The sequence below is a fragment of the Caloenas nicobarica genome, chromosome Z (assembly GCF_036013445.1).
Source record: "Caloenas nicobarica isolate bCalNic1 chromosome Z, bCalNic1.hap1, whole genome shotgun sequence".
NCBI lineage: Eukaryota > Metazoa > Chordata > Aves > Columbiformes > Columbidae > Caloenas > Caloenas nicobarica.
In genome coordinates this window covers 27,465,738-27,491,959 of record NC_088284.1, presented here as the reverse complement: position 1 = coordinate 27,491,959, position 26,222 = coordinate 27,465,738, and the positions used below count along the sequence as shown (strand labels likewise).

Genomic DNA, 26,222 nt, shown 5'->3' with positions numbered 1-26,222 from the left:
CTTCCCTTTATTTATTTATTTGTAACAATGTTGTGCATTTTAAACATACCTGTTTGTATCTTGTCTTACTGTGTCTTGAATTTAGAGTGACTTGAGGCAATCCAAAGCCTTCTTGTAATTTTCAAATACAGTGAATGGCTTAATAAAATTAAAAACTTTGCATATTGATGACTCTCTACTCATGTCTTTAGATCATCACTGTTACAACACTTGTACTATTCCTTGTGAATGCTGGAAATTTTGGTTTTTGATTGTGTATAAAAATGAAGCATTTGCTCAGACCTCCCTGTTCTTCAGTTTTGACACACCAAGTGATCCTACTAATTATACAGAGAATTAGGGAACAGACAAATGCATAAATAAAACAGATCTTCTGTAGGAGGACTAAGGTATTTTGAAGTTAGTATTTTTATGTAACATATGTGGTCTTTTTCCAAAATTATTTTTGTTTAGGTTACAGCATTTCTACACAGAGAAACTGGAGGAGGTAGACCTGTTAAGTAGGATGAAGAAAGATAATGGCACCAACCTCAAGTCTGTCATAATGGGTATGTAAAATTCTTCCAGCATTTTGGCTGAATTTTCTTTGTTAAATCAGCAATGGATGGTAAGTTACGCGGACCTACCGAGGGTTGCTCAGAAGTTAGCAAAACTAGTGAAGGCATTGTCATCCCCTCTACACTCATCACGTATCAGTAATGTATGAAATACCTTGGCAAGAGGCTATGAAGTCAGTCATCTCAAAGGTTTACCATTATGCCAAGAATTTGTGCACAATGTATGAGCATTTTGCCTAGTTTCAGTCAAAATTCAGTTTTATTACATGCACTTAGCCCATTCCCATTTTTTTCTGTGAAGAATCTCTGCTGTTGAAGTAATTTCTAAACTATTAGTGATTATCTTTGAGTACTTGTAGAGTAGGTCCCAAGAAATTAAACACAGAAAAGCTTAGACTATATTAAAAGAAAAAAAAACACAAACAAAAACAAAACAAAAAACCCAAACCAAACCAAACCAACCACAAAACCCCCCCAAAAACCCCACCCAACCAAAAAAACAACAAACAAACAAACAAACAACCCTCCAAACAAACAAACAAGTTAAATGTAGAAGATGAGGAATTAAAGACCAATAAGCTCACTTAATGCTTGGAAATATTTAATAGCAGAAGAGTTTCCTGGCTCCTTAGATATAACAAGTTCATAGGACATAGCCACCATAGATGTGTTACTGACATTGGTATGTCAATAACAAAGAATCTTAGACCAATCTGTTTGCCTTCATTGGTAGGCTTAAGTAGCATGGCAGTTGTGGGGGAGAAAATGAATAGGAATCCTCTTCATTTTAGTAAGGTTAACATATAACAGGAAATTCCTATATAGCAGCAAAAGAAAAACACAAAAGAGAAACTGAACGAAATTAAAATCTGTCCTCAGATTAATTATGAATGAATCACTGTCAACCTAGAAAGGTACTCTGAACATGGTTTGCCAATGTGCATTTATTTGCTGCAGTGTTAATGACTTGGAGGACAGAATAAGGAAGGTACTGGTAAAATCTGAAGACACCAAGCTGGAGGGAACTATTTGCGGGTGCTTCAGAGAATGGGGTCAGAATTCTCAATGGTTTTGAAATACTGATGAAGCAATCCTTAATCAATGAGATGAAATTTAATATGGACAAGTGCAAAATGCTACCTTCTGGACAAACAGAGCAAACGCATAAATATGAGCTTTGAAATAACTGACTGGATGGCGGTTCTGAAGAAAAGGAGTCTGGGGCTGCAGTGCCCAAAACCTGAGTGCATGTAACCCGGTGACAAGACAAATCTGACTCTTGGCAGAGTTAAGAGGTATTGTAAAGAACAAAGACTATTCATTCCACTCAACATGTGTAGGATTTTTGCTCTGTTTTGCACGCTATACTTTAAGACAAATTAGGAGGATTATAGAGGACAGAAGCAAGACAGATCAGAGGTTTAGAAACTTGTAAACAAACATTAAAGGCTTATAATTTTAATTTAGAAAGGGTGGTAGAAGAAGCGACATAATAACAGCACTGTAAAACTTAAAACCAAAACAAAACCCAAAAAAACAGATACAAAGAAAAATGAATTATCAGCCTCATCTGGAGACAAGTTGGAGGGTTGATGAGAAAATGTGAGCACTAACAGTGGCCCACGGGGAATGTCTAGCATAGGGATATAAACTAGACACAATTCTGAGGTTCCCATAGTCCCTGTTGGCAGGTAGCATTTTGATTTCATGCCACATCTTTCTTAGTGATGTGGTCGACAAGCATGGCTTACTGTGGTTCTGAAAAGCATTTTCTGTGGCAAATCAGTTTGCTGCACTTAGAGTCACCCAGGCATACATCAGCATTTCTCTTTGTGCTTTGCAGATGTGCTATGTATACTCTATTCCAGGGAAAACTTCTTTATATGCAATACAACACCACATTTGAAAACATGATGAGTTTCTGAATCTCCCAAACTGTCAAAGTCCCATTATTATAAAATTCCAATAAAAGACAAACCCAGGATATTTGACACAAATTGTGGGTCCATGCTCCAAGAATGGAATGGTGTTTTAAAGTGAGTGAAAAAGCCCTGTGCCCCCAAATCCACCCAAAATGTCGTTATTCATGAACAGCTACTAAATGAATACTTGTTTAGCTAACTACTTAAATACTGTGTCTTGACATTTTGATCCTGAATGTCCACAATATTTTTACATTACTTCTTCATGAAGCAGTGGGCAATCATAAGTCCAAAACACAATACAATAAGGCTAGGATTCAGTACTTTTAACTTCAGCCTCTGGAAGCTCAGGCATCCACTCTAAGTCAATTGCTTTGGCTCCTTCCATAGCGAAAGCAAAGGCATAGCACCTGTCAGAGAGCGGTTCATTCCACTCTGTAATGACTACAAGTACAGTAGATGCTTTTCTCTTCCCAGGTTCTTATTCTTGCTCTTTGATTATGAATAGAGCCTTGGTGACTGGCTTAGACTAATACCTAATTTAAAGTTAATAGAGGTTAATTCTGTGATAACTAACCAAGCACATTGCTTAATTATCTATATTTACACAGATCTGAAAGGTCAAAGACAACTGAACAGTGATTAATACGCAATACCTATAGAAAGTAAATAGACTTTTAAGAGCTTCAGTCACGCTAGATAGGAAGAGATAGAGAAAATTAACTTTGCAGTAGAAATATAAAGAGAGATCAAAGGTAAAAAGAACCCACCACTGACCTGAGCAATTAGCAAGACAAACATTTACTGACAAATTCCAAAACTCCCCCAAAGTAGGAATTTATTGAACACGAAGTACATGTTCTGCAGTTTCTGTATGATCAAGATAATAAGCAGTTTTAAAAATAGCACAATACGTCACAATAGCCACAATAGAGGCTATTAAACAAGACCTAAACAGGATACTGCTATATCAACAACTTTAATTAAGGAACATTGTAAAATAAATACTTTAAAAATAAATAGACCCATGCACGAGGAATGCATTTTGCTTTCCTGATGATGCAAGCAGAAATGGCCTATGATGTGTTTTATGCTGATTGTTACAAGATATTTTCCAGAAGAGGCTGTTAGTGAAATGCAACTTTCATAAAAGAAACTTGAATCTATTTCACTGCTTCTCCTTGAAGTGTGTATCATTCACTGAGATGCTGCACAACTGCCATTACATACAGAAATACTTCTGAAAGTCACCTTCGCTACAGTTACCAAAAGCAATCACTAGCCTTGAAGTTTACTCCTGACAGTGGCTTTTTTCTTCTAATTTTCTCAATAGAAGACTAATTTACAATACCCTCTCAAAATGAAGTTTAAGAGGATCCTTGGTGTTACAAATTAGGTGCAAGGCATGGATATCTGAACAACACTGTAGTCACTCAGGTATAGTTGAAGAGGCCTTGCCAGAATCTTATTTGGTCAATCACTTGTTTCTGTTGAGACCCTGTTTGCCACAGTATTAAGCTGATTTAAGTAAGTGATACAACTGGTCACTTTTCGGGTAACAAATTAAATTTTCAAAAGGTAAACAGAAAGTGTGTATCAGATTGCAGAGAATTATATTATGAATGACTGAAGGCAGCTAGACATTGTTTGATTAATATTAGAGAATTACGTGATTAATAGGTTAGTAAATCCAGGGCATTATATTGGATTATTATACAGAAGATCACGTTTTTCATCATTATTAAGTCCTCTATTAAAAGGGAGCTATAAATTTGACACATCTCCCATTGCATTAGAGCAGGAGCAGTTTCCATATTGTAGCAATTGCTTTGCTTTAATTTACTTTGAGACCCATTTAGGAAATTCTAAATTGCCTGTATGGTCAATATTTAAATAAACTAAAACCAAAATACATTAGAATTGGACACGTTTTCTATAAAATACTGGCAACATTTAGACTGTCTTTAATCAGGTATCATGCCCATGCTTTTTTCAGATAATAGAAGATATTTTTGCAAGGCTTTTTTTCATTGCCTCCCTCCACTCTCTGCACTTCTGTGCTATGCTTCCATACATTTTGTGTTCCAACCCTCCCAAAGGCTTACTGTCTCAACAGAAAAAATAATTTTAAGAGGGAAAAAGTGTCTTTTTAGACATTTCACAGAAAATATTCTTATTTGCGTAGAAATGTGTGGAATGTGCGAAAAGAACTCTTCTAAAGAGTTCTGCTTTTACGTGCTATTATGAGACGCGTGGAGTAACTACCTAATGCAATACAGAAGAGAACAATTTATGCATTAAATGGTATTATTGAATATCATTTGCCTTTACTGACACATCTTCATTACTCTCTATAAAATACAGTATCCTTCCTAGCCTGCATAGAGAGCAGAGAACAAAGGAGGCTACAGTGTCCTGATGTCCAGGTACCCAGGAATTCATCCAAAATTAATCTGCCTTTCCTGTAGGAGCTATTTGTTCAAGTGCTGCTTGGCACCACTTACAATTCCTCTAAAAATGTGCTACTGTGACACCTGCATTAACAGTTTAAATATTAACCACCTCCTATTTACTTTTGTTGCCCTCTTTGTCACAGTGGAAAGAAAGCAGCATGTGGTGTGTGTCTACGTGTGTGTTAAAGTTCAAACTATATCTCGGGCAATGAAAAAAGCATTCAGCTTCACAAAACAGGTGGAGCACGGCAGAGATTTATAGAGGATGAGATTGGTTACCTTGGAAACAGGTTTGAATTCTTTCATCAAACAAGATGCTCAGTGCTGACCTATTTCCAACTGCTGTGTATGGATTTAAGGTGGAACTTTTTGCAAAGTTTATACAAAAAGGTCCTTCCATAAATACTGACAATTTGTGTACTGCTTAGGTGCATTACTTTGTTTTCTCTACAGTTCTAACCCTTTAGAGTGAAAGAATTTGGAACAGAAAAGCAAAAGTATAGAAGGATGAGATAATCTCCTTGACAAGAATTTCTCTCCAATGTATTTTGAGGTATTTGTGAACACCTAAAAATGTTTTGGCCAACATATTCTTTACAATAACTGCTTAATGAATATAGGTAAACTATTGATTATGGAAACAAGCCATTCCCCATCCTGTTACAGAATTTTTTAATACAAACCTGGGATAAAATTCCACCAGATATTTAGCATTATTTTGTCTTCCATGAGCTTAGCTCCAAAGGTTTGTTTTATTTTTGTAAGAACTGAGATTTTACATGGCATTTTTTCATCAAGCCTAGTACAACTGGCACGTAGTTCTGATAAGACCTTTAATGCAGTGTATTAACAATAGAAGGGTGACTGTGACTGAATCAATCTACATTTCTCATCATATCCTGCTAAACTCCAGGGTATAGGAAAGTGAAAACAGAAAGGATCATGAATGTAGGGATGATACACACACAAATACAGATGGAGAGCATGTGTACAGCACCATGTGCTACTAATTTAGGGATCCTCCTAGACAGTCTGGATGTCTAATTGATACAATGCAACACAGTATCACACAGAGATGTGACATCAAATTCCAGAAGCAGTCATTGTTGCCTGGTATATATACCAATTATCATCTGGTGTGAACTATTTTAGGTAAATTTACCCTCTGTTCCTTGGCATCATGGAAAGCCAAACCTGAGGAATGAGAATAAAGGAAGGAAAGCAAAAAACTCACTAACTGAAATTCAACTGAGCCCAATGAGGAAGAAAATAATTAGGAACTGGATTCAGAGCATATCAGAGCATTTATTTCTAGGTCCTTCTTCAGTGTATACTGTGTTCTGATCAGATAATTATTGACTCTTATGATAGAGTTTAAAAATCCATCATAAAAGTCATTCATATGGATGAAGTGTCAACAATTAGCTCATAATGCCCCAAAGTCCAATTGTCTGGTTTTCCTGTTATATATTGACATACAAGTATAAGTAATATTCTTTACAGACTTTATTCTCATATCTGTCCATTATTCTAATTAACTCTGTCTAGCTGAAGATAAACACCTTCCTTCCTAGGACATCTGTCAATGTCTGCGATTCCATTCTTCCCCAGACTTTTTTTTTTCTTTTTCTTTTTTTTTTTTTTTGTTTTTGTTTTTGTGGTCATAGCTCAGTACAGATAAGCGACATCAAAAATCTGGCCGAAATATATGCAGGAAAACTGACACTGGACAGGCTGCTCATCAACAGCACAGTTGCTTATAGTGAACAGCTGAAACCAAACTATTTCTTCAATGTTGAATATTCAAAAAAGGTATTCTACTGATAGATCTTCCGAGTACTTCTTTACCAGTCATACATACTTGAAAATGGCAATAAAGCACTCTGGAGGTGTAATTTGTGTGAGGTATAGCCAAAATAATTACACAATATTCATGGTGATCTACAAACAACCTGCTTTAAATCTTAATTTGCTTAAGGAATACAGTGGAAATGTCCTTTTAATCATCATGAGAAGCAACACATGGGCTGAAGTTTTTTTAGATACTTTAAAACCGAGTGTCTCTGTCTTCTTTAATGTGAGTAAGACACCAAACCTTGGATGTGCTTTGCTCAAAAGACACTCTGGTGTTTATCTCTCTAGTTTATACTGTATTTGCCACATTCGCACTAAATAACAGATACATGATTACGTGGTATTGTGTTAAAATAAATGGATATTATGAGTTACCTGCTGCAATGAATTTGCACTGAGCAAAGCAATAAATGTCTGGAGGAAGAAACAAGATCAGCTCCAGTGTATTTCAGTTTCATTTATCATCTGCACAGTTTGCATATGTTAGGAGTCATACATTTTGACATATTTTTACCAGGAACATGACATTTGGTCTTAGAATTTGTCTCGAATTTGTTTAAAACTTGCCAGGCTAATATTCTTGAACCCCATCCCATGGAGGTCTAAAGATCTGCTGATGATGTCGAGGATGCTGGTGGTCCAGGAAGCTTGGCCAGCCCTGGCATGTGCCCTGTCTGAGCAGACAAATTCCTGAGGCTCCTAAATACAATGGCTTGCTCTGGCTTTAACTTGCCCCTGGCCTGGAGGCTGGGCAGGACTGGCCTTTTGTGTCATGGTGAGCTAGCACAAAATGTGCACTGCTCATCAGTCATCAGTGAGAACGTGGGGAGTGTCCCAAAACGGCTGGAATAAGTACAGCCAATGCTGACTAAAGCCCATCAGAAACACTTTATTTCTCAATTCTCTTTCTTCAAAAAAGTGAAATGATTCTTACAATTTTTTCCTATCCTTCTTAAGCATGTTTCTCACTATTCAGACTCTTAATCCCCCCTTTCTTATAGCCATTTAATTTGGGACTTCTATTTTGCACTCATGTTTTTCTCTTCTTTATTATATAGTCATCTCACCAAAAGCCAAAGAGCAAGGAAATAATCTACATCCCCCAAATATCCTAATTTACAGCTTTATGTGCGCAGAGAAGAAGCATAAAACCACAATGTAATAATTAGTCACCTGATGTAACAGAAAAGATTCTATCTCATTTTCTTCATGCCTTTTTCTTCTTCTCTCTCATCAAAATCCTCAGCAAAACTGAGACATTCCCTATAGACTTCATTACTAAGGCTCAGAAGGAACTCGTGTACTCCACAGTAAGGTATGTACACATTCTTTACAGAAATTCTCTCCTTCCACTCCCTTCATTTCCTCATTTTTTGTTTTAGTGAATGTAGAATTAAATGTAAAAAAATATCAACACCAGGAAATGGCAATCAAAATAAATGCTAAAATGCTAATTAACTGCTGAATATTAAATAAGCAATACTTCAAGTATTCATATTTCTTAGGCACTGAATTAGGAAGAATTTGCTGATTTTATCCTTGATGGCCTCAGCTAGAACTGAACGTGAGAAACCAGAAGAGATTTAAAATCTGATTTTTAATAGTGTGGAGGACTTCAGGTCTCTGTGCAGCAGGTTCTTACATGTATGAAATTTGCCATGGCTGTAAGAAAGAAAAAAAATTAAAAAAGGAGAGAAACTGATGTAATGAATCAACAGTTTTCAATTAAGTATACCAAGGAATGTACGACAATGCCTTCAGCATAAACAAAAAACTCCAAAAAGCAATACAGTAAAAATGTAAGTAATGAAATCTGCATTGACTGTTTGACTTAATAATGCTTAAAAGTGAATCCAAACATCTGTGTTTATGAGCATTTCCCACCCTTGGATTCTCAGGCATATTGAGTTTATTTTTTTTTGTATTTTTGCATTTCCTGGAGCTTTTAATTAATGGTCATATCAGTGATCCCTAATGAAGACAACTTAAATACATTGAAATATCAAAATAGTTACTTTATTATGCCTTTCACCTCCTTGTGACTTTTACTACTAGGAGAATATCCTTTTTTTCAAAATTGAAATCAAGATCTTTAGTCCAAGTCAGTCCAAGTCTAGGAGAGATCAGTGTTGACTCCACTACAAGAATACACTATTAACAGGGTGAATAAGCATAGGAAATACAGAAACAAATTGCATGTGTACATACATCATGGAATAAGACAGCTAATGATTCAAGTATTCTAGTACATAAGAATAAGCCTACATTATAATTTGCCTTCACAGGTTTTAGAGCCTGTAAAGCTTAATTTTTATTAATTTCCACCAACATCTTCATTAAACAAAATGAAATCTAGAAACTGGTTTGGGTATACTGTATTTTGGTGAGATTGCTGCACACCAGAATACCTTTGCCTTTAAAAAGGCAAAAACTACCTGCATGTAGTAAAGCTGTGACAGGGACCCACACAATCTGTGGGATTCTGCAATAACATTTTAATCCAGCATGCACATTCAGTGCACCTTTACGCTTCAAAACGCTCCCCCGGTTCTGTCTGACTGTTTTGGCACAGACAGAGGCTAGAAAGGTCTGTCCGTGGCTGGGGAATAAGCTGGCTGTGTATCAGGCAGTTTCACTCGGGAAGCCATAAAAGCAAACTTTAGCACATCCTCTGTTTGGAGACAGTGTCCAGCTGTCCTCATTTGGCACACCTCATGGAAATATGAACTGCCTTAACCTACCTAGCAATCTACTAATCTTCTGTAAGCCTTTATTTTCACCACCTTTCTGTAATTCATGGGATGAACTCTAGTACTGGAAATTCTTCCTTCAGAAAGCAGTATAGATTAACAGCCATGCTCAGGGAGAAGAGCTGACTATGTTCTCACAGCATGGTGCTGCCCATAAAAGTAGGGATAACTCTGCTTTTCCAAGACACCTCAGCACTTCTTCTTGGACAGCACAGTTTTAAGCTGCATGTGCGTGTACTCTAGCCCTTAGTGCTCAGGAAATGATTTTGTGGGGAAAGGACTGTCTTTATCAGCTTCAGCTTTGTGCTATGAATATACCAGATCAATACTGAAACATTCTTGTTTGGTCTTTTGCTGCACTGTTCTCAAGACAACCTTTGCTGTCAGAACAGTGAACTGCAGCAGTTCATTACGTAAAATTAGGCTGAAATGCAAGAGGGACTTTCCAGCACTATGGATGTTTCCACAAGTGGGTTCTCGCAGACCCTAAGTGAAAACAGAACCATTCCAAGACTTATTAAAATGTATTTTACAAACCTCCTTCTACTTCGTGGAGTGCAGTATTCTTGGTCTGCAGCATTCTCCTTCTTCCTAGAAAAAGCCTTTTCCCTTTCTCCTTTCTCCCTTCCTCCTTTTTCCCTTCCCCTGAAGATTTTTGCCAATTAAGTGAAGAGGGGATAAACCCCATTTTTTAAAGAGAAGTCTCAAGAAGATGCTGGTGTTTTGGACTCAGGAGAAAAATTAAGAACACCTACAAAAATGAAGATGTCAACAGGCTAGAGAGTGTAGAAATAGTGACAAAGTGGTGAGAAATTACTATTAAAGAGCTGCAGTGGAGATTAAAAAGAGAAATCAGCATGAGAGGGTGTAGGAATTAAATAAAGATCAATAACAGAAACATCAAATAAAGACAAGCACGCAGCAGCAGTTCCCCAGTGACTGTGAAGTGTGAGCCCTCCTGCTTCACCCCAGTCACAGTCTGAAGATGGGTGCTCAGGCTGTGGGGGATGATAATCCATGCTGTCTCATTCTCCAGCCCTCACTTGAGTCTCTCAGATTAGTGGCATTTTCTGGTTCCTGCAGAACCTGCGATACCTCCTGCAGCCCCGTGACCCCTTTCCTGCTGCAAGGGCTGTGCTCCTCAGCAAGAGCTGCTGCCCTTCACCTGCTGCAGAAGCTGACTTGAGGAAAGCTCTGAAGGATGTCTGATCACCTTTCACTCCTTTGCTACTAGAAATGCATCTACTTTCCAAAATAACTACTACTCTTGACAAACACCTTTTCTTCTCCTTGGCTGACTTGGAGGACCTATCTCTATTTTCAGATCCCTTCTTTAAAAACCTCTTTTCTGTCCAATGGGGGTTTTGTTATCCTCTCCAAAAGGGAGAAAGGGTCTCAGATCATTCATTCTCTCTGTCCACACTCCTTTGCTGTATGGGACAGCAGTTTTGGTCTCTGTAAGAGAACTGCAGTATTGTCACCCCCATATGTAGTTCTCTTCTGCCTCCTGGGACATTTCATATTAAGCTGGAAGGACACCTCTTGTAAGCTCTGACTAGATTTTCCTTGTGTGACCTTATTGGGAAAGAGAGAAGCATTTAAGTATAGAACTGGAATTAAAACAAATTTAGCTTTATCTCAAGGGTTGCAGTTTAGATAGTCTTATAAAAAAGCTCATAACATATGCCAAATAACTTGAAAATATGAGACCTGGAAGTTATCTTTGGGGTGGGGGGAAGAGGTGGGGGTGGGATGGATAGAGAGGAGCAAAAATGAAGACAACTAACTAACTCTTCAAATTGAAAACCTTAACTTAAATGTGAGGAAAATATTATTTTTTGTTTGTTAGTAACACAGTGGATCCAGAAGACTGTTTTACTGTGGTAGACAGTATGAAAAGCCCTTTGACAACCTCAGATAAACCCAGGCTTCCCCTCTAGCCATCATACCCATACTTTTGTTTATATATCTAAGCTTTGACTGCAGTAACTAACCCAGTGAGGAATCTCCATGGAGACTGAAAAGTCATTTTAAACAGCCATGACTTTCAGAATATAAATCTCTCCTAACAGATATTGTATGAATTTTCAGCTAGAGGCAATATTTCCTGTTCATTCTTGGTTACTTTTTATATTTTCTGTAATCTACTCACACACATAGATAACAAAACTCTGCAAAGATGAATAAACGAATAAGCATTTGTATTTAAGATGGACTACCAATATAAATTTTCCTTGATCTATGAAGGAAACATCTTTAAATCTGCTTAGAAATATAACTTTACCTGCTATGTGAAGTGTTGAACATTTGTGGTTTAAAAGCTCAGAAAAAACATAGATTATGAAGGCTGTACTAAATAAGGAGAGAGGCTAAGATGGCTAATTACAATTTCTGCATCTAAAAATGTAATACAAAATGGATACTTATTATTTCTCTCAACTTTCCCACAGCTTACACACATGTAATTTTAATCTATGTCTCTCTCCTTTTCTTTTTTTTTTTAATTTTAATTGAAGATGCAGGTTTCTTGTGGGTGACTTGTTGCTGAGTCTTGATGATATATTTGCCAACTCTCTCCCAGCAACCAAGACTGAAAGGACTGATATTGAATATTACATCAAAGGAAGGTTTTCATCCCCATCCCTTCTGCCTGGTTCATATTTTGTTCTTTTCTCCCAGAGGCTGTAATATTAAGTGCTATTATCTCCTTGTTTGCAGCAAGGGAGCTGTAATATACAGGTTCCTCTCATTGACTTGCTGCAGAAACTGGTACAGTCCTGTTCTTTCTTCAGAATTGTTTTGAAACAGAATTTTTTATTTTTCTTTATTTTTGCTTCTTTTAGTACACTTTGCCTCTGCTAATATATACATATAGCTAAGTGTGTATTTCATGTGTTCAGCTAGTATGGATTGCCTATAGTTTTGCCCTCCAGGAACAAAAGGAAAAACAACCAACTCACATGACAGATTCTAGATTTGATGTTTAGTGTACATCTGAAATACACAGTTTAAATTGTAGATATGGAAAAACTGGGGATATCATGCATATTTGTCTCTGTCAAACTGGGCCTGAAATGAGTTTTGACAGAATTACAGTTTTCCAGGGGAATCACTCCCTATCAATTCATGGTTTTTAATTGATATAGCACCTTCTTTTCACTTGCTGTGAACAAAGCACTGTAAATAGAGATTTACAGTGCAAGTGACAGGAGGCAATTCAAGATAAAATACATTGATTTATTCTTCCTCTTGGAATATGTTCCTCTTATTATGTGAATTCATGGCAGAGCATATTTGCTACAAGTAGAGGGGGGCAGAGAGCTTATGAAAGCCTTCCCTGCTGTGAATATTGGGCAGCTACAACTCTTCCTGTGATTTCATGTGTGAATCAAAGTTTAATTTCATTTTTTAAAATCACAGTGGTAGCAAGAAAGATGAAAGGATGGAGTGAGATCCCTATTGTCCCTGGTAGAATTAGAGCTGACCTGGTATGTACTCTCATCTGCTTCTCCACACTTTGCTCAGTGTTTCCAGGAGTTATGCCAAGACCCAGTGCCTTCTAATTCCCTGTCCCCAGCTCTACTGAAACCACAGCTCACAATTTCCTGCTGAAGCACTAATGTATAGATTAAATATTTGTCACCCCTGATCACTGAGCTGTCACTGCCTGACCCCTTACAATGAGCATCCTTAAATTGCTGAGGCTATGTATGCTGGGTTTTATCACAGGGAGAACTGCAATGACTTTGCAGGAATAATTTGGACATAAGGTTTATACTGCACAAACTAAGCACTGCACAGAGATACTCAAGTTTTTGTGCAGCAAATTAGCTTCAGTATTGGAAACACTGTTATCCCAGAATCTCACTGGGGCATTTCAGCTAGTTTGCATCTTTCTGTGCAGCACTGGCAAGCACAGCAAAGGCAATGGCAACGTGTTCAGCCACTGAGGTGGTCCTCAGGTTGTTGGTAGACAGCACAGAGAAGGATTGAAGCAGAAAGGCAGTCCCTCCTCTGGTCCCCCTGAGGAGATTTATAAGCAGCTTGTGAGGTCCAAGGTTCACTGTTTTCACTGCTGGTTCTGCACAGGTGTCACATGGTGTCTGGAGAAACCAGATGCTGTTGAAGTATGTTTTCTGCTAAAGCCTATTTAAGAAACATACAAAACCTTGGCCCAAATAGAAGACAGGCTTTTCTGTCCTACTTATTCCCCAGGAGAAGGGCCCTAAGGCCTTTTGTATTGTGGGAAACATGAGTGAGTACTGCGCACAAGTAGAACCTCTGATTTGGATTAACAAGATATTTTCTATTCTTTTTTTCCTTAGTTTATAATAACTCTACATTCATAAACCTAGAAATTGACAAATGTTTATTTGTGTTTAACATGCTGTCACCTGACACTAAGGGACAGACAGGTTCTTTTCAGGGATGCTTGGCAGAATGATGATGGCACTAAACAGCAGCTACAATTAAAACAGAAACCTGTTTGGTTTATCTACTTGGTTCACAGGACCTACAGGGTCTCACAATGAGGGGAAAGGAAACAAATACAAGACCAGCTTGGTCACAGAGGATGGTGGTTTGCCTTATATAATGGCATTAGTTACATTAACTGTATTGCCAGGGGTTGGAAGCAGGAGATACCTGTCATGCCTGCACTGAATAATAATAGATTTCTGATGTAAACTCCTTCTTGAGGCGATAGCTTTGGATTTTTTGTAAAAATCAGACAGAGATAGGTTGTAATGCTTTTACAGATACGCTGGATTTGTTTGTTGCCTGTTTGGAAAATATCTGTGTCCTGAACTTCCTAAGAAGCTGAAATATACAGTTCTTCAAGCACCATGCAATCAGTTTTGGCAGCCATCTGGAATTTACTACCATACTGGTTTTAAGATTTAAGTCACTGTTCATGACTTGAAACTGAAATTTCCAAAAGTTATGTTCTCTACGTGGATTTGGCAGTGGCTCAAACAACAAATGGGACTGAATAAAATAGACTTTTTTTTTTTTAATTGGAAACACTCATTATTAAACATACACTATGAATGTCTTAGTTTAGTGGCAAGGCTTTCCAATATTCTGATGAAAGACACTTGAAAGGTTGTTTCATTTTTAGGCCAGACCTAAATAGCATTAAGTTGTGCTTTGACAATAACTGCTATTATCGGGTTACATTGGATGTCACTTTGCAGTTTGCATTTTAATATTAGAACACTGATGGCACTTTTCCTACTTTATCAGAGGGCTGAATTCCAGTAAAACTTGTTGTACTCACCCACGCACAGTCTGTATCTCACATATCTATCATCTTTTTAAAACTGAGAATGCTTGACAATCCAAACAAGTCATGTTGAAATAAGATGCAGAGGAGAGGAGGAATCAAAAGCAGAGAAGCTTGCAGGAGAAAGGAGGAGACCCAAAGGGAGCAGAGGTGAGGAAGCTAATGAGGGAGAGGGAGCTCAGTTAAACCTATTCAGATGGCCCACAGGCTGTACGCTGCTTTGCTCCTGACTCGCACAGTCTTGGTTTTGTTGGCTTTTTGAACAAATAACCTCCAGGCTGCATGAATGAAGCTGCAGCCTTTAGTGCTACTGACACACCCCAATCCACAGAAGACAACTGCAAAACTGAAATCCCCCAAAGGAAGAGCTCCTTCAGCAAATCTCAAGCTTTGAGCTTGGTGCAGGGGCCATAATATTCCTCTGAATTTAAGAATAACAGATTTAGAGTATTAGAGAATGAAGAAAAATAAATTTTCTGCAACTTGAGCTGAGAGTGGAAACTATTTAGAGATGTTACTGCGTCACTGATAAGACTCACATGTTGTTAGCTGGCAGCAGAGATTTCATTTGGGAATGCTGATTGATAGTGTAACTTTGTCAACATGCACAGTTTCAGGGAGATAAAAAGAGTACATTATTTATGGTTCAGCCAATAAAAACTGTGATTGCCACAGGATTTTATGACCTTCTTACCAACAGAATTAAATATTGTGAGTTGATGACCACATGCCAGGTTTTGTTTCTTTTGCTACTGGCTCTGTTTCTATAAAATAAAAAGACAGACTAGACAATATTGGAATCAGTCTTTCATGTACCTTCTTTAGTATACAGTTATATTACCATGATTAAGTTTGTTTACCTTCCTAATAAACTCCAGCATCTCATCACTGGCCTCTCAGAGGCATTTTCCACTTTAACTTTTTGAAAAATAAAAGTGTTATCTTACAGTCCATGCAAAACCAGACAAAACTGAAAATCTCATTAGAAGTATCTTAGTATAGTCTAATTAATGGATAACAGTTCAGCATGGCAACATTTAGAGGTTAATCTGATCATCTGGTTTGCTTTCATCTACCTCAGTGTAACCCTCAGTGATCATATCTGAAGAGCAGGATTTGGTACAGAACAGAAGACATCTCCTTTATATAACAGTTCCCTAAGTAGCTGAGTATCTGTATCGCCTCATCAGCCATGTGATGAAACTCCACTGTGAAACTTTTAGTCCCACAAAGTAAGTTTATGTTCAGACTGTCACTTCCACACTATTACTATTATTGGTGTTCAGTTCAGTAGCCAGCTGATAGAAGATTACAAAACAGGCATGTTCTGTTTCTTGTTGTGTGATCGTGAAGAGCAATGGGCAGAAATTCACAAACTAGAGGATAATTCTGCCACATATGGTCCTGGGAATTAGAACTGAAGTGTGAGAATAGTTAAGCCAGAGCTCTCTTCTTGCCAGACGTAGACAGTAGCTAGGCATGATTTGACAGGTTGTCATATTTTCTCAAATAAGGGATTTTGGTGGGTTCATATCAGCCAGGACTGCCACAGGACATTTTTATGAGTGAGGAAAAATGGCTTAGGAAAGGAGAGACGCCACCTTCCTTACTACTGCCCAGCTCTAACAAGCAGAAATTAATCCCCAGAACTGCATCCAGCCCTTATCTGTAGGGGTAGGGGCTCTAAAGGGGGTACAGCCACACTCGTGATGTAGTTACCAGTCTGCAGCTGGTGCTAACAGAGAGGCTGCAGTGCATGATGTTGCAATAAGTCATGTCCAGTTATTTCCAACAGCTGTCCTGATCAACTACCATGTGAGATGATTTAAAAAAAAAAAAAAAAGAAAAAAGAAAAAAAAAAAGTCAGTTATTTAAGCCATTCACTAGGCCACTTAGGTCCACTGGAAGTCAAAGAAGACCTAATCTCACTAGTGAATTCTCAAAGCATATTACTGAGATCAGCTCCACTGGGGAGCTCCACTCAGACACCAGTGACCCAGCAGGATTCGGGTGAGTAGTTACTATCAACGTTTTCATGACTTGACTGTGCTGCTCAGATTTGAGCTGATCCCTTCTCAAACATTATGAGCTTGAGCAGACTGATGAGAGAAAACTGCCTAAATGATACAGATCAAAAAACAAGAGAAAAAGAGGAAAGAAACATCTTTCATGGAAGATTCTCTGAATTTCCTAAAAAGATGTGTAACAACAATCCTTTCCAATGGGGTCATAAAAAATATCCTTCTTATCATTTTTGAGAAATACTCTATATTTTAGAGTGAGGGTAATCAAACTTTTTCCTGGGATGTTGTCCTCCTGGTGTCCATAGGACTCAGCCAAAAATGCAGGAGGAACCAATTCCACGGACCTTGACAGGCTTCCAAAACACAAATAATCTGAAAACTTCTATCATTCAAAGCCTCTTAAGCTCCTTCAGCCTTGTGTGTCTCCCGAGGAAGCATTCTGGAATCAGAGACTTCAGCAACGTGGAATTCTCAAATTTTGAATCCCTGCACAAGGAAGCCCTCTATAGCAGTGCCTTCAGCAGTCACCAGACAATTATAAAGATATTGCCAGACGAACACTTGAAGTTGGGACAAAGTTTTCTGGTGCAGAGGAGCAACTTAAAGTGGGGGTAAACAACTATACACAACATCCCCTCTGTCCCTGTCTAGCCACCAAAGTTTCAAGTCTAGAGTTTCAACCTAGAACTTAAGACCTCAGGATTTCAGATCATAGTTTATATTCTTGCTGTTTCCGACTTAGCCAGAGACACTGCATTAGAAATATCCTAAGTAAAACTAAGTCTTTGACTCTGGTTCAGTTGTGATACGTTTAGAAAGGTTGTGTTTATAAAAGGCAGGTTTAACTTCAACTTAGAGGCATTTATGTTCCTGGCACTTTTGTAGAACTCAGCATATTGAGTTGATAGCTTTTGCAAGGATAGTACAAAGCCTTCACCCTCTCCTTTCTACGCTGCCATAAAGCTAACACCTTACGTGGACTGAACTACTAAGAGGAAAGGGGGCATAACAGCTCCTAGCGACGGAAAAGCCTGACAAATGTAAATGCTACAGGTGGTAGTATAAAAGAGGAATGAATGCAACCACTGTGACATTGTAACTGACCTAAACCAAATAAACACTAAAGTGGCATGAAGACACTCTCAACGTTCACTTATTTCCCCTTCAGATTTAATAAGAAGAAATTCTTATAGAAAGTCAGGTTCCACCAGACCAATTACTTGAAACACGTGGATGCTGCCTAAAGAATTCAGCTAAATTGAACGTTTTGTTTATTCCCTGTTCCTAATTTAGACCTCAGCCAGGCAGAAAACAGTGCCCTACAAGTGGTTTCTATTTATAAGAAAGAAATCTTTTTCCAAAATCTGCATCTTTTTAGGGTGGCATGACCAACATGCCACAAACTCCCGCAAGATACACACCTTACACTTGTAGCATTAGCTGCATCTCTGAAGGAAAAAGCCTTCTGGAAAAGGCAGGCTCAAAATCTGCACAGAGATCCTTAGATCTGCTGCGTCAAAGCATGTTCAATTTACTGTTTCAGCTAGTAGCCAGATTTTCAGCAGACATCCACTCTCTCTGAATAACAACAGAAACCATCAGTCCCTGTGAACTTCTGAAAGTCTGTATTTATAAATACTATACTGTATCTATACTGTTCAGTGCTGTGAATAGTACCATTGGCATTTTTTTCAGAGGAAACACATTCATAGACAGATCTGAAATCGAAGATAAATACTCTTCAATTATTTTATCAAAGTTTTTAAACATTTACACTAACTGATGATAAAGTCCATAGATGATACAAAAACCACTCAAATGGTAAAAAATTTTTAAGGACCTGTCAATTTTGTAGGTCAGTCAGAACTATCTGCCAAGCTAGGCTCATTTAAACAGCATCTGTTGTAGTGCATGTGAAACCATATGAGGAACACAGCTATTCAGAGAACACAGGTTAGTTGAATATACTCAAGAAGGCAGCAATTCTGAAGTGACAAAACGACGATAGGATGTGAGCAGTGGCAATGTATTCTTAGCATCATCCTCTGGATGAGAGTGAAGGCAATAAATCACTGGGTGTACATACAGAACTACCAACTCAAGATTTCTCATACCAAAAGTTTTTGAATTGCAACAAAAAAAATCTCTATTTAGGTTACAACTTGTAACTTTTTACCATCATTCTCAGTCTTTAATGTTTTTTAAATTTTAGTTAGAGAAGGGAAGGTATGAATATTTTCTGAAGCATGGTTGAAATCTATTGGACCTTCAAGTCATTTAGCTAAGCTTTTAGACAAAACCTTTTCTCAGTCTCACAGAGAGATGCACAAATGCTTGGCTACTATACTGTTGCATATTGGTGCTAATAGGTTAGATAAAATTACAGGTAATGATTTTTTAAGTGTAAAATGTTAATAGATTAGATATAGAATTCCTCACAGCTGAATAGATTCATGCTGACCTAGGCATGGCATTCAGAAATACAACTATCCATCTGTTATAAAGGAGAAATGTCAGCCAAACTTCATACTGAAAAGAATGCCTTTCAATGTAAGCACAACCACTTTGAACTAACCGCTTTTAAAGAATCATCCCAATGCACAAGTTAAACCAAACTCCTTTATCCGAATCTAAAAGGTACCTGTAGATCCATTGTCCTGACTGCAGTGCAGTTTCTAGATCAAGCCTTGAAGCCGATGTGACTTGAGCTTGGATTTGGCCTGTTGCGCGAGTGTATGAAATGGCACCACTGCCTTCAGAGACACATTTATCACAGAGAAAAGCATTTTAAGCCCCGCAGAGGCTTAAGAGCTCCCACTCCCTCCCCCCGTATATTTCACGAATGTGCAGACGCACGTGCATAGTCGTGGCTACTTTTCTTCAGCATTGGTAATTAAGAGTTGTTTTTAACTTCTCTCGCATTCACAAGCAAGCTGTAGTTTTGTAATTACTATCAACATTGGAGCATGGGCTAATCAAAATCGATTATCAGATGTGAGATGGGAGGAATAAAACAGAGGAAGCAGGGTAGCAACTGGGCTCACAAAATTAAAAATAAAAATAACAAGAAAATCTATGTCTCATCCTGACAAGTGTGGCACTCTGCCTCTCTGTCATCCCTTTCATCATGCAGATGACTGGTCAGAAGAAGATCTCGGGACATAATAATGCAATTCTTCTTTGTCCACTCGATTTCTGTAGTAGCTGCCAGCTGTTTGTACAGCTTCTAGATAAAAATGATGGAAAAATAATATTTCACAAATATATTTAAGAACTCCATAGCTCTTAAATATTTTCTTGTTTCATTTTATAGGGACTTTTTAAAATTAGCATGAAGCCTAGTTACTTTTCACCAGGAGACAAAGACAGCCAGCCATATGAGATCTAGAATGCTGGAAAACAATCAGCCGGGAAAATTAATAATAAGTGCTCAAATTTACACTTGCTATAAAGAAACCTTTGTGTCAGAGGAAACTAGATAATACGTGGCATGCCATCTGGTTTGCCTAGAGATGAGGCAATGAGACTTGCAGATTACAGCTAGTCCTAGACAACCATTATCACCTGGTTCACCCAGTGCTTGAAGAGAATTAGCCCATGGACAAAAGAAGAGCAGAGTCAAAGCAAGAAAGTGCTTCAGCTGGCAGGCCCAGGAAGCAGTGGTGCTGGCAGCCACAACTGCAGGTTCAGCTGTGAGGCTGGGTATATTCCTTTATTCCCTCTTTTTCTAAATTTTACAGCAGCATCTACAAAAAAACCTTTCAGCTACCTCCTGCTAGGTAGGAGATTCTGTCTCATGCTGTTGAACAGAACAGCACTCACAAATGTGTAACAGCAAGCACTCAGCCCAATGCCTCCAGCTTGTAATATACAAAATGGGCAGAACATCCCTTTGGTGTAATAAGTCACAGTGAGCAAGTATGTCTTCCTCTTGGAGCATCAAGCAAAACTCCTCTCAGATACATTCAGTTGTCCAAAAGCTGGTTGTCTGGACTATACTCGTCATGTGAGCTTATCAGTTCTCTAGTAAATGGAGATAGATGGTCATAAGAGCAATTTGGTGTGGAATTATACAGGTAACTGATGAAGATGAGAAGGTGGGACACACTGGAGTTGCCCTTTTCCCCTGGAAGAGTGTGAATGACCACATGCCTAGTGCTTACATGGGAAATGTTATGCAACCCAGGATCCCAATTCTTGTAGAGCAGAATTGAGCTAAGATTCTCAGTTCTTATTTTCAGAGTGGTGAATGACCAGGATCAGTATAGGCAGACCAAGAAAAATGGCAGGTGTAGAGTGGGAAGGTGCTCCATGGCTTCAGTGACACTTTCTATCACAATAATTAACAGAAGAGTGTGCAAAAGTTTTATTTTTCTTGAAGAGTCTGAGGCTGAGCAACAATTTCTGTTAGAAACAGGCATCACAGCATCACTGCCTTTTACTTTAAGTGTGAAATGTGTTTCTGAACTTGCCTGTCTTGAAAGAACTACATAGTAGTGCGTATCTTTACATAAGTTTTAAAAAGCCAGAGGAACATACTGAACAAATCACAAAAACTCTGAACAAAATCCTTTCTTAAACACAGTTCTCTCATGGCAACGGCATGCAAGAGAACACGTGGAGCGCACAGGACAAATGCTATTCGTATCACTCAGAGCACTGCCAGGAGGAGCTCAGATATTAAAATAACTTGTGAAGGAACAGATCACTGATATTAACTTTACCTTTCCTTTCCGGTCAGCTTAAAAAAAGCCTTAGATTGTTTGGATGCTAACAGACCCATATTTGATTAAAAGGACACACTTTTACAGAGACATCTTGACTACTAGTCATTTTAGGTTCTGCTATTTGGATGAAGTTTGCTCATTGTTTTTACATGAGGTACAAGACTGACAGCACAATGCGTAACCGTCTATGGTTAAAAGTAATATGATGAAAAATTAAAAGACAACCCTGACACATGGTGTCTCATTTTTTTCTGTGAAATATGGAAACACATTCTGGTATCTTAGCAGTTACTTTCCACACTAGCACGTTGCTGGTTTTAGTAGTGTGAATAACATATATCAGCTGAAATCACAGAAAACACAATGGTTACAATGAATTATATGGAACACATTTTAAAGTATTAATTTGCCTTTCCAGAAAAAAACCTCACTGTATACTTGGGCATATGAATGCTTGTGCACTCTATTTGGAAATAAGATTTCAAAAATAATTTACACTGTCAAAGTAGGTGATTGATATCAAATATTCTCTGTCCTGCTTAATAAAAATTCCAAGTTTTACTTACCAGTCCTGCACAGCATTGAAAGATTCTTCATTTGTGATGTCATACATTAAAATGAAGCCCATTGCACCCCGGTAGTAAGCCGTGGTAATAGTTCTGTATCTCTCCTGACCTGCTGTGTCCTGAAATAATAACAAACAAAATTTTTACATGTTGCAAATAAATTAATAAATGATTTTTTTCAATAGAAAGAAAACTCTGACAGCAGTTATTGTATAACTCTGCAATTGTACTCATAAAACTAATTAAGGAGGAGAATACTGAGAATAACAGGAAAAGGAGAATTCTGCATTGGATCATAACAGGAGGGACACATCCATTTTTCCATCAGATGCGAGGGGAGAGAAGCAGAATGGCATGGCTCTCTATCAGGTCATATATACTGAGTCATTCACGGGTTCGTGTCATTCAGCCTGAGAGCTGGGTAAGAACCTTGTCTCCTGCTGTTGCCTTGTACCTTCCCAGTTCAACAGAGGGGACAGGTAAAGTCTCACATCCTGGATAAAATGCCGGGATGAAATAGCATCCTTAGCATCCTCATTGTAAGATCAGGATGATAGTGAAGTCTGGAAATATCCTGATCAAAGAGGAAATGTCTAATTTTTCTGTTCTTGAGATTTTAAGCCATTGGTGCTCATGTCAGCTTCAGGACCAATATACATCTGCCCTGCAAAATAAAAGCTGGGGGGCAGTGCATTTAAAATAAGGATGATACCTGACCAAAAAAAAAAAAAAGTTTGCTATCAGTCCTTTACCTTAAAACAGTTGTCTCCCTCATTCTCTGTATCTCGTTGCCATGGTTTAACCTGAGCTAGCAATACAACCACGACAGCCGCTCACTCATCCCCTGGCCCCCCTTCCATCCCCAATAGGGGAGAGAATCAAACGAGAAGGGAGAAACTTGGACTGAGATAAACACAGTTTAATAAAATAACAAAATACTAACACACTACTAGTAAATATGTGTATAAAATAGAAATAAAAGATACTCAAGGCAATTCCTCAACAAATTCCATCCACAACGAGCAACCAGTACCAGGGAGCAACCCGGTCCCAACAGCTGATCCCAAAGAGAGAAGAAAGAGGAAAAAGGCAGAAAGGCTCAGAGGCCTCTGTAAAACAGCAAAACACCGAAATAAACGTCCCAGGTCAAACTCCCCCGGCTCTAGAGTAAGCGCGCCAGAGAAAAAGATAGAGTGAAACCAGAAGGCTCCAACTCTTTAAATATGAAGCAGGATGCTAATGGGATGGAATACTCTCATTGATGAGTCTAGATGTCAGTCAAGCTCTGCCCCATCCATGCCCCGCTTCCTCGCTGCCTCACACCTGTGGGCCAAGAACTCAGAATGTCCTTGGCTCTCAGATCAGAGCAATTAAAAACATTAACTCTGTGCTGGGGTGTTATCTTTTGTTCTTAAACTAAGTCCAAATAATGAGTGTGCTAGCTATGAAAAAAAAAAGGGTTTCTAGCTGGTTTCTAATTAAGAAAATTAACCCATTTTCAGTCAAACCAGCATACTCGTTCAAATGCCTTGAAAGTAAGACTTGTAAGTCAACCTTTCTCTGACTGCTGCTTTTACCTATTTCCATTAAAAAATTCCCAGGGCAGGGACTACCTGTTGATATATATTGAGATATATATATAGATATATATATATATATATGCGATGTCTAGCATAACCACCCATGTCTGTACTACAATTGTGAGACAATAGGAATAACTGAAATACAGGAAATGCATAAATATTTCCTTTTGCAGCCTACCTTTTTAATATTTTTAAACCATGTACATTCCAAATTTTATATGAGACATACGTAACATTTCAGTGCAATCCTGTAACTGTCTGACAGATCATCTGCATGTATTAAATTTTAACAAATTTTGAAATTTAATATAACTACTTCAGATTTTGTGAGTGGATAAGAAATAGTTTACCTTAGAATACTGACAAATGTATTTAATTTGCTTTCCTAGAGAGAGAAGAGGATAATCAGTGATAAATAATGCTTAATTTGGCATGTTTTCTGAAGTGGTTCCTGGGCTAGCAGTACTGCCTTGTGAACAAGAGAAAAATAGATTAAGTGGGCCTTCTTCTTTACACATATATCATTTATCTTGTAAACTAATAGAGTAAAAAAAAGAGATTAGAATAACAGAATCATAGAATGGTTTGTGTTGGAAAGGGTTTTTGAAGTTCATCTAGTCCACGATGGGGCATCTACCACCTCTCTGTGCAATGTATGCCAGTGTTTCACCATCCTCACAATAAAAAATTTCTTCTTCATGTCTAGTCTGAGTCCTCCCTGCTGCAGCTTAAAACCATTACCCCTTGTCCTATTGCAACAGGCCCTGCTAAAAAGTCTGTGTCCACCTTGCTTACAGGCTCTTTTTAAGTACTGAAAAGCTGCAATAAGGTCTCCCTGGAGCTTTCTCTTCTCCAGACTGAACAACCCCAACTCTCTCAGCCTGTCCTCACAGGAGAGGTGTTTCTGCCCTCTGATCACTTTTGTGGCCTCCACTCGACCATCTCCAACAGGTCCATGTCTTTCCTGTGCTGAGGGCTCCAGAGCTGGACACAGGACTCCCGGCGGGGTCTCACCAGAGTGGAGTAGAGGGGCAGAATCTTCTCCCTTGACCTGTTGGCCACTCTCTTTTACAATTGGCCTTCCGCATACATCAGAAACCACTTATAGAATAAGAAACATAACCACAACAGTTACTCAAACCAAACAAGGTTTTAGGTAAAATACATGGATTCTCTTCATTCTGGATTACAGCCTCTACTGCGTTGATGTAGTTCCAGTGTTTCAAGATGGAAAGCTAATGCAGAAGTTAGACTCTAACAGGTCTCACAGGAGGTTAGGTTATATGTTTGCAGCAAAGGTCAGACAGACCTAAACCTTTTCTGCTTACATTCTGAGGTGGCTAAGTCTATATCAGCTCTGGTCTGGAGGTTGCATAGCTGCATTGACAGAACTATTCCCAGATTTGCTGGTGGTGTTACTGAATATTAAGGTATTTAGACTCTCGTGCTAAGCCTGTGTGTATTCTGATAGTCAGATGTCAGTTCTTTCTCAGTAGGTCATCGTCTGTCAGTAAGACAAAAGTATCATTGAAATCTTGAGTAAAATGATTTATTAGCAGAAGAAATATTACCTGTCATTATTTAAAACCATTTATTTGTATATATTTTATGGATTAAGTTTTATTCTCACAAGTTTTGCTGGTTTCATTTACTTGATAATGGAGGAAGAAGCTGGGAGGGACAGAAGGAAAATATGGCCTATAGCAAGCACACAGCCTTTCTGTACAGAAGAGATATGATTTTTAAATGAGTTTTGTCAGTGTCTATCTGCTTGTTTGTCAGTCGGAGACATATATAGTTGGAAATACAGTCATATGATGAGCAGTAGCCCACTGTCACTGAAGTACATCTTATTTTGCTGTGGGTGATTTCCCTTGGAGTCTCTCTGCAAATAAGAATAAACAGTCCTAGCAATAAAACTGTAACTGTTTTCTGTGCAGTGTTAAAGGTAGCTAGTGTGGGCTTAAGTATTATTCATTACAGAGAATAAAAAATGAGTGTAAAGGAAGACAAATCAAGATAAAATATCTTACAGAAAGGGAAATGAAGCCACAGATGAAGATCTAAACACCAACTGACTTTGGTATAGGAGGTGTTCTTCTGGACCTAGGCATTTGATTTGTGTCAGTCTGGAAAGAAACCAGGTATGTGGGTTTTTTTTGTTTTGTTTTGTTTGTTTGTTTGTGGTTTGGCTTGTTTTGGTTTGTTTTTGTTTTTGTTTTTTTTTTTTTTCAATACAGGCATCTAATATGTGCCTGTAGGTAATGTTACGTTAATGTGATGATAAAGAAGATTTTCTAGAGTGGCATTTCATTATGTGCCATAGATGGATGAACATGAATAAAGAGGAATTTACTGGTTTCAAACATCAATAATCACGTTCCTGTTCGTATTACTTTCTATTTGCTTGCTTTAAGGACGCGACTAAAACTGTAATTGGTCTAATCTACAAATTATTCAGTAGAATGCTTATAATCATGTAAAAATGAACCCAAATATCAG

The 26,222-nt window shown here is 38.1% G+C and overlaps 1 protein-coding gene across 1 annotated transcript in view; it reads right to left on the bottom strand.

The window, feature by feature from the left end:
• RAB3C (RAB3C, member RAS oncogene family) overlaps positions 1-26,222 on the bottom strand; it is a 111,959-nt gene that overhangs the window by 33,482 nt on the left and 52,255 nt on the right. Inside the window, exon 2 of the mRNA XM_065656885.1 lies at positions 22,138-22,256. Within this exon, the coding sequence (XP_065512957.1) occupies positions 22,138-22,256 (119 nt within the window). The remainder of the gene's footprint in view (positions 1-22,137; positions 22,257-26,222) is intronic.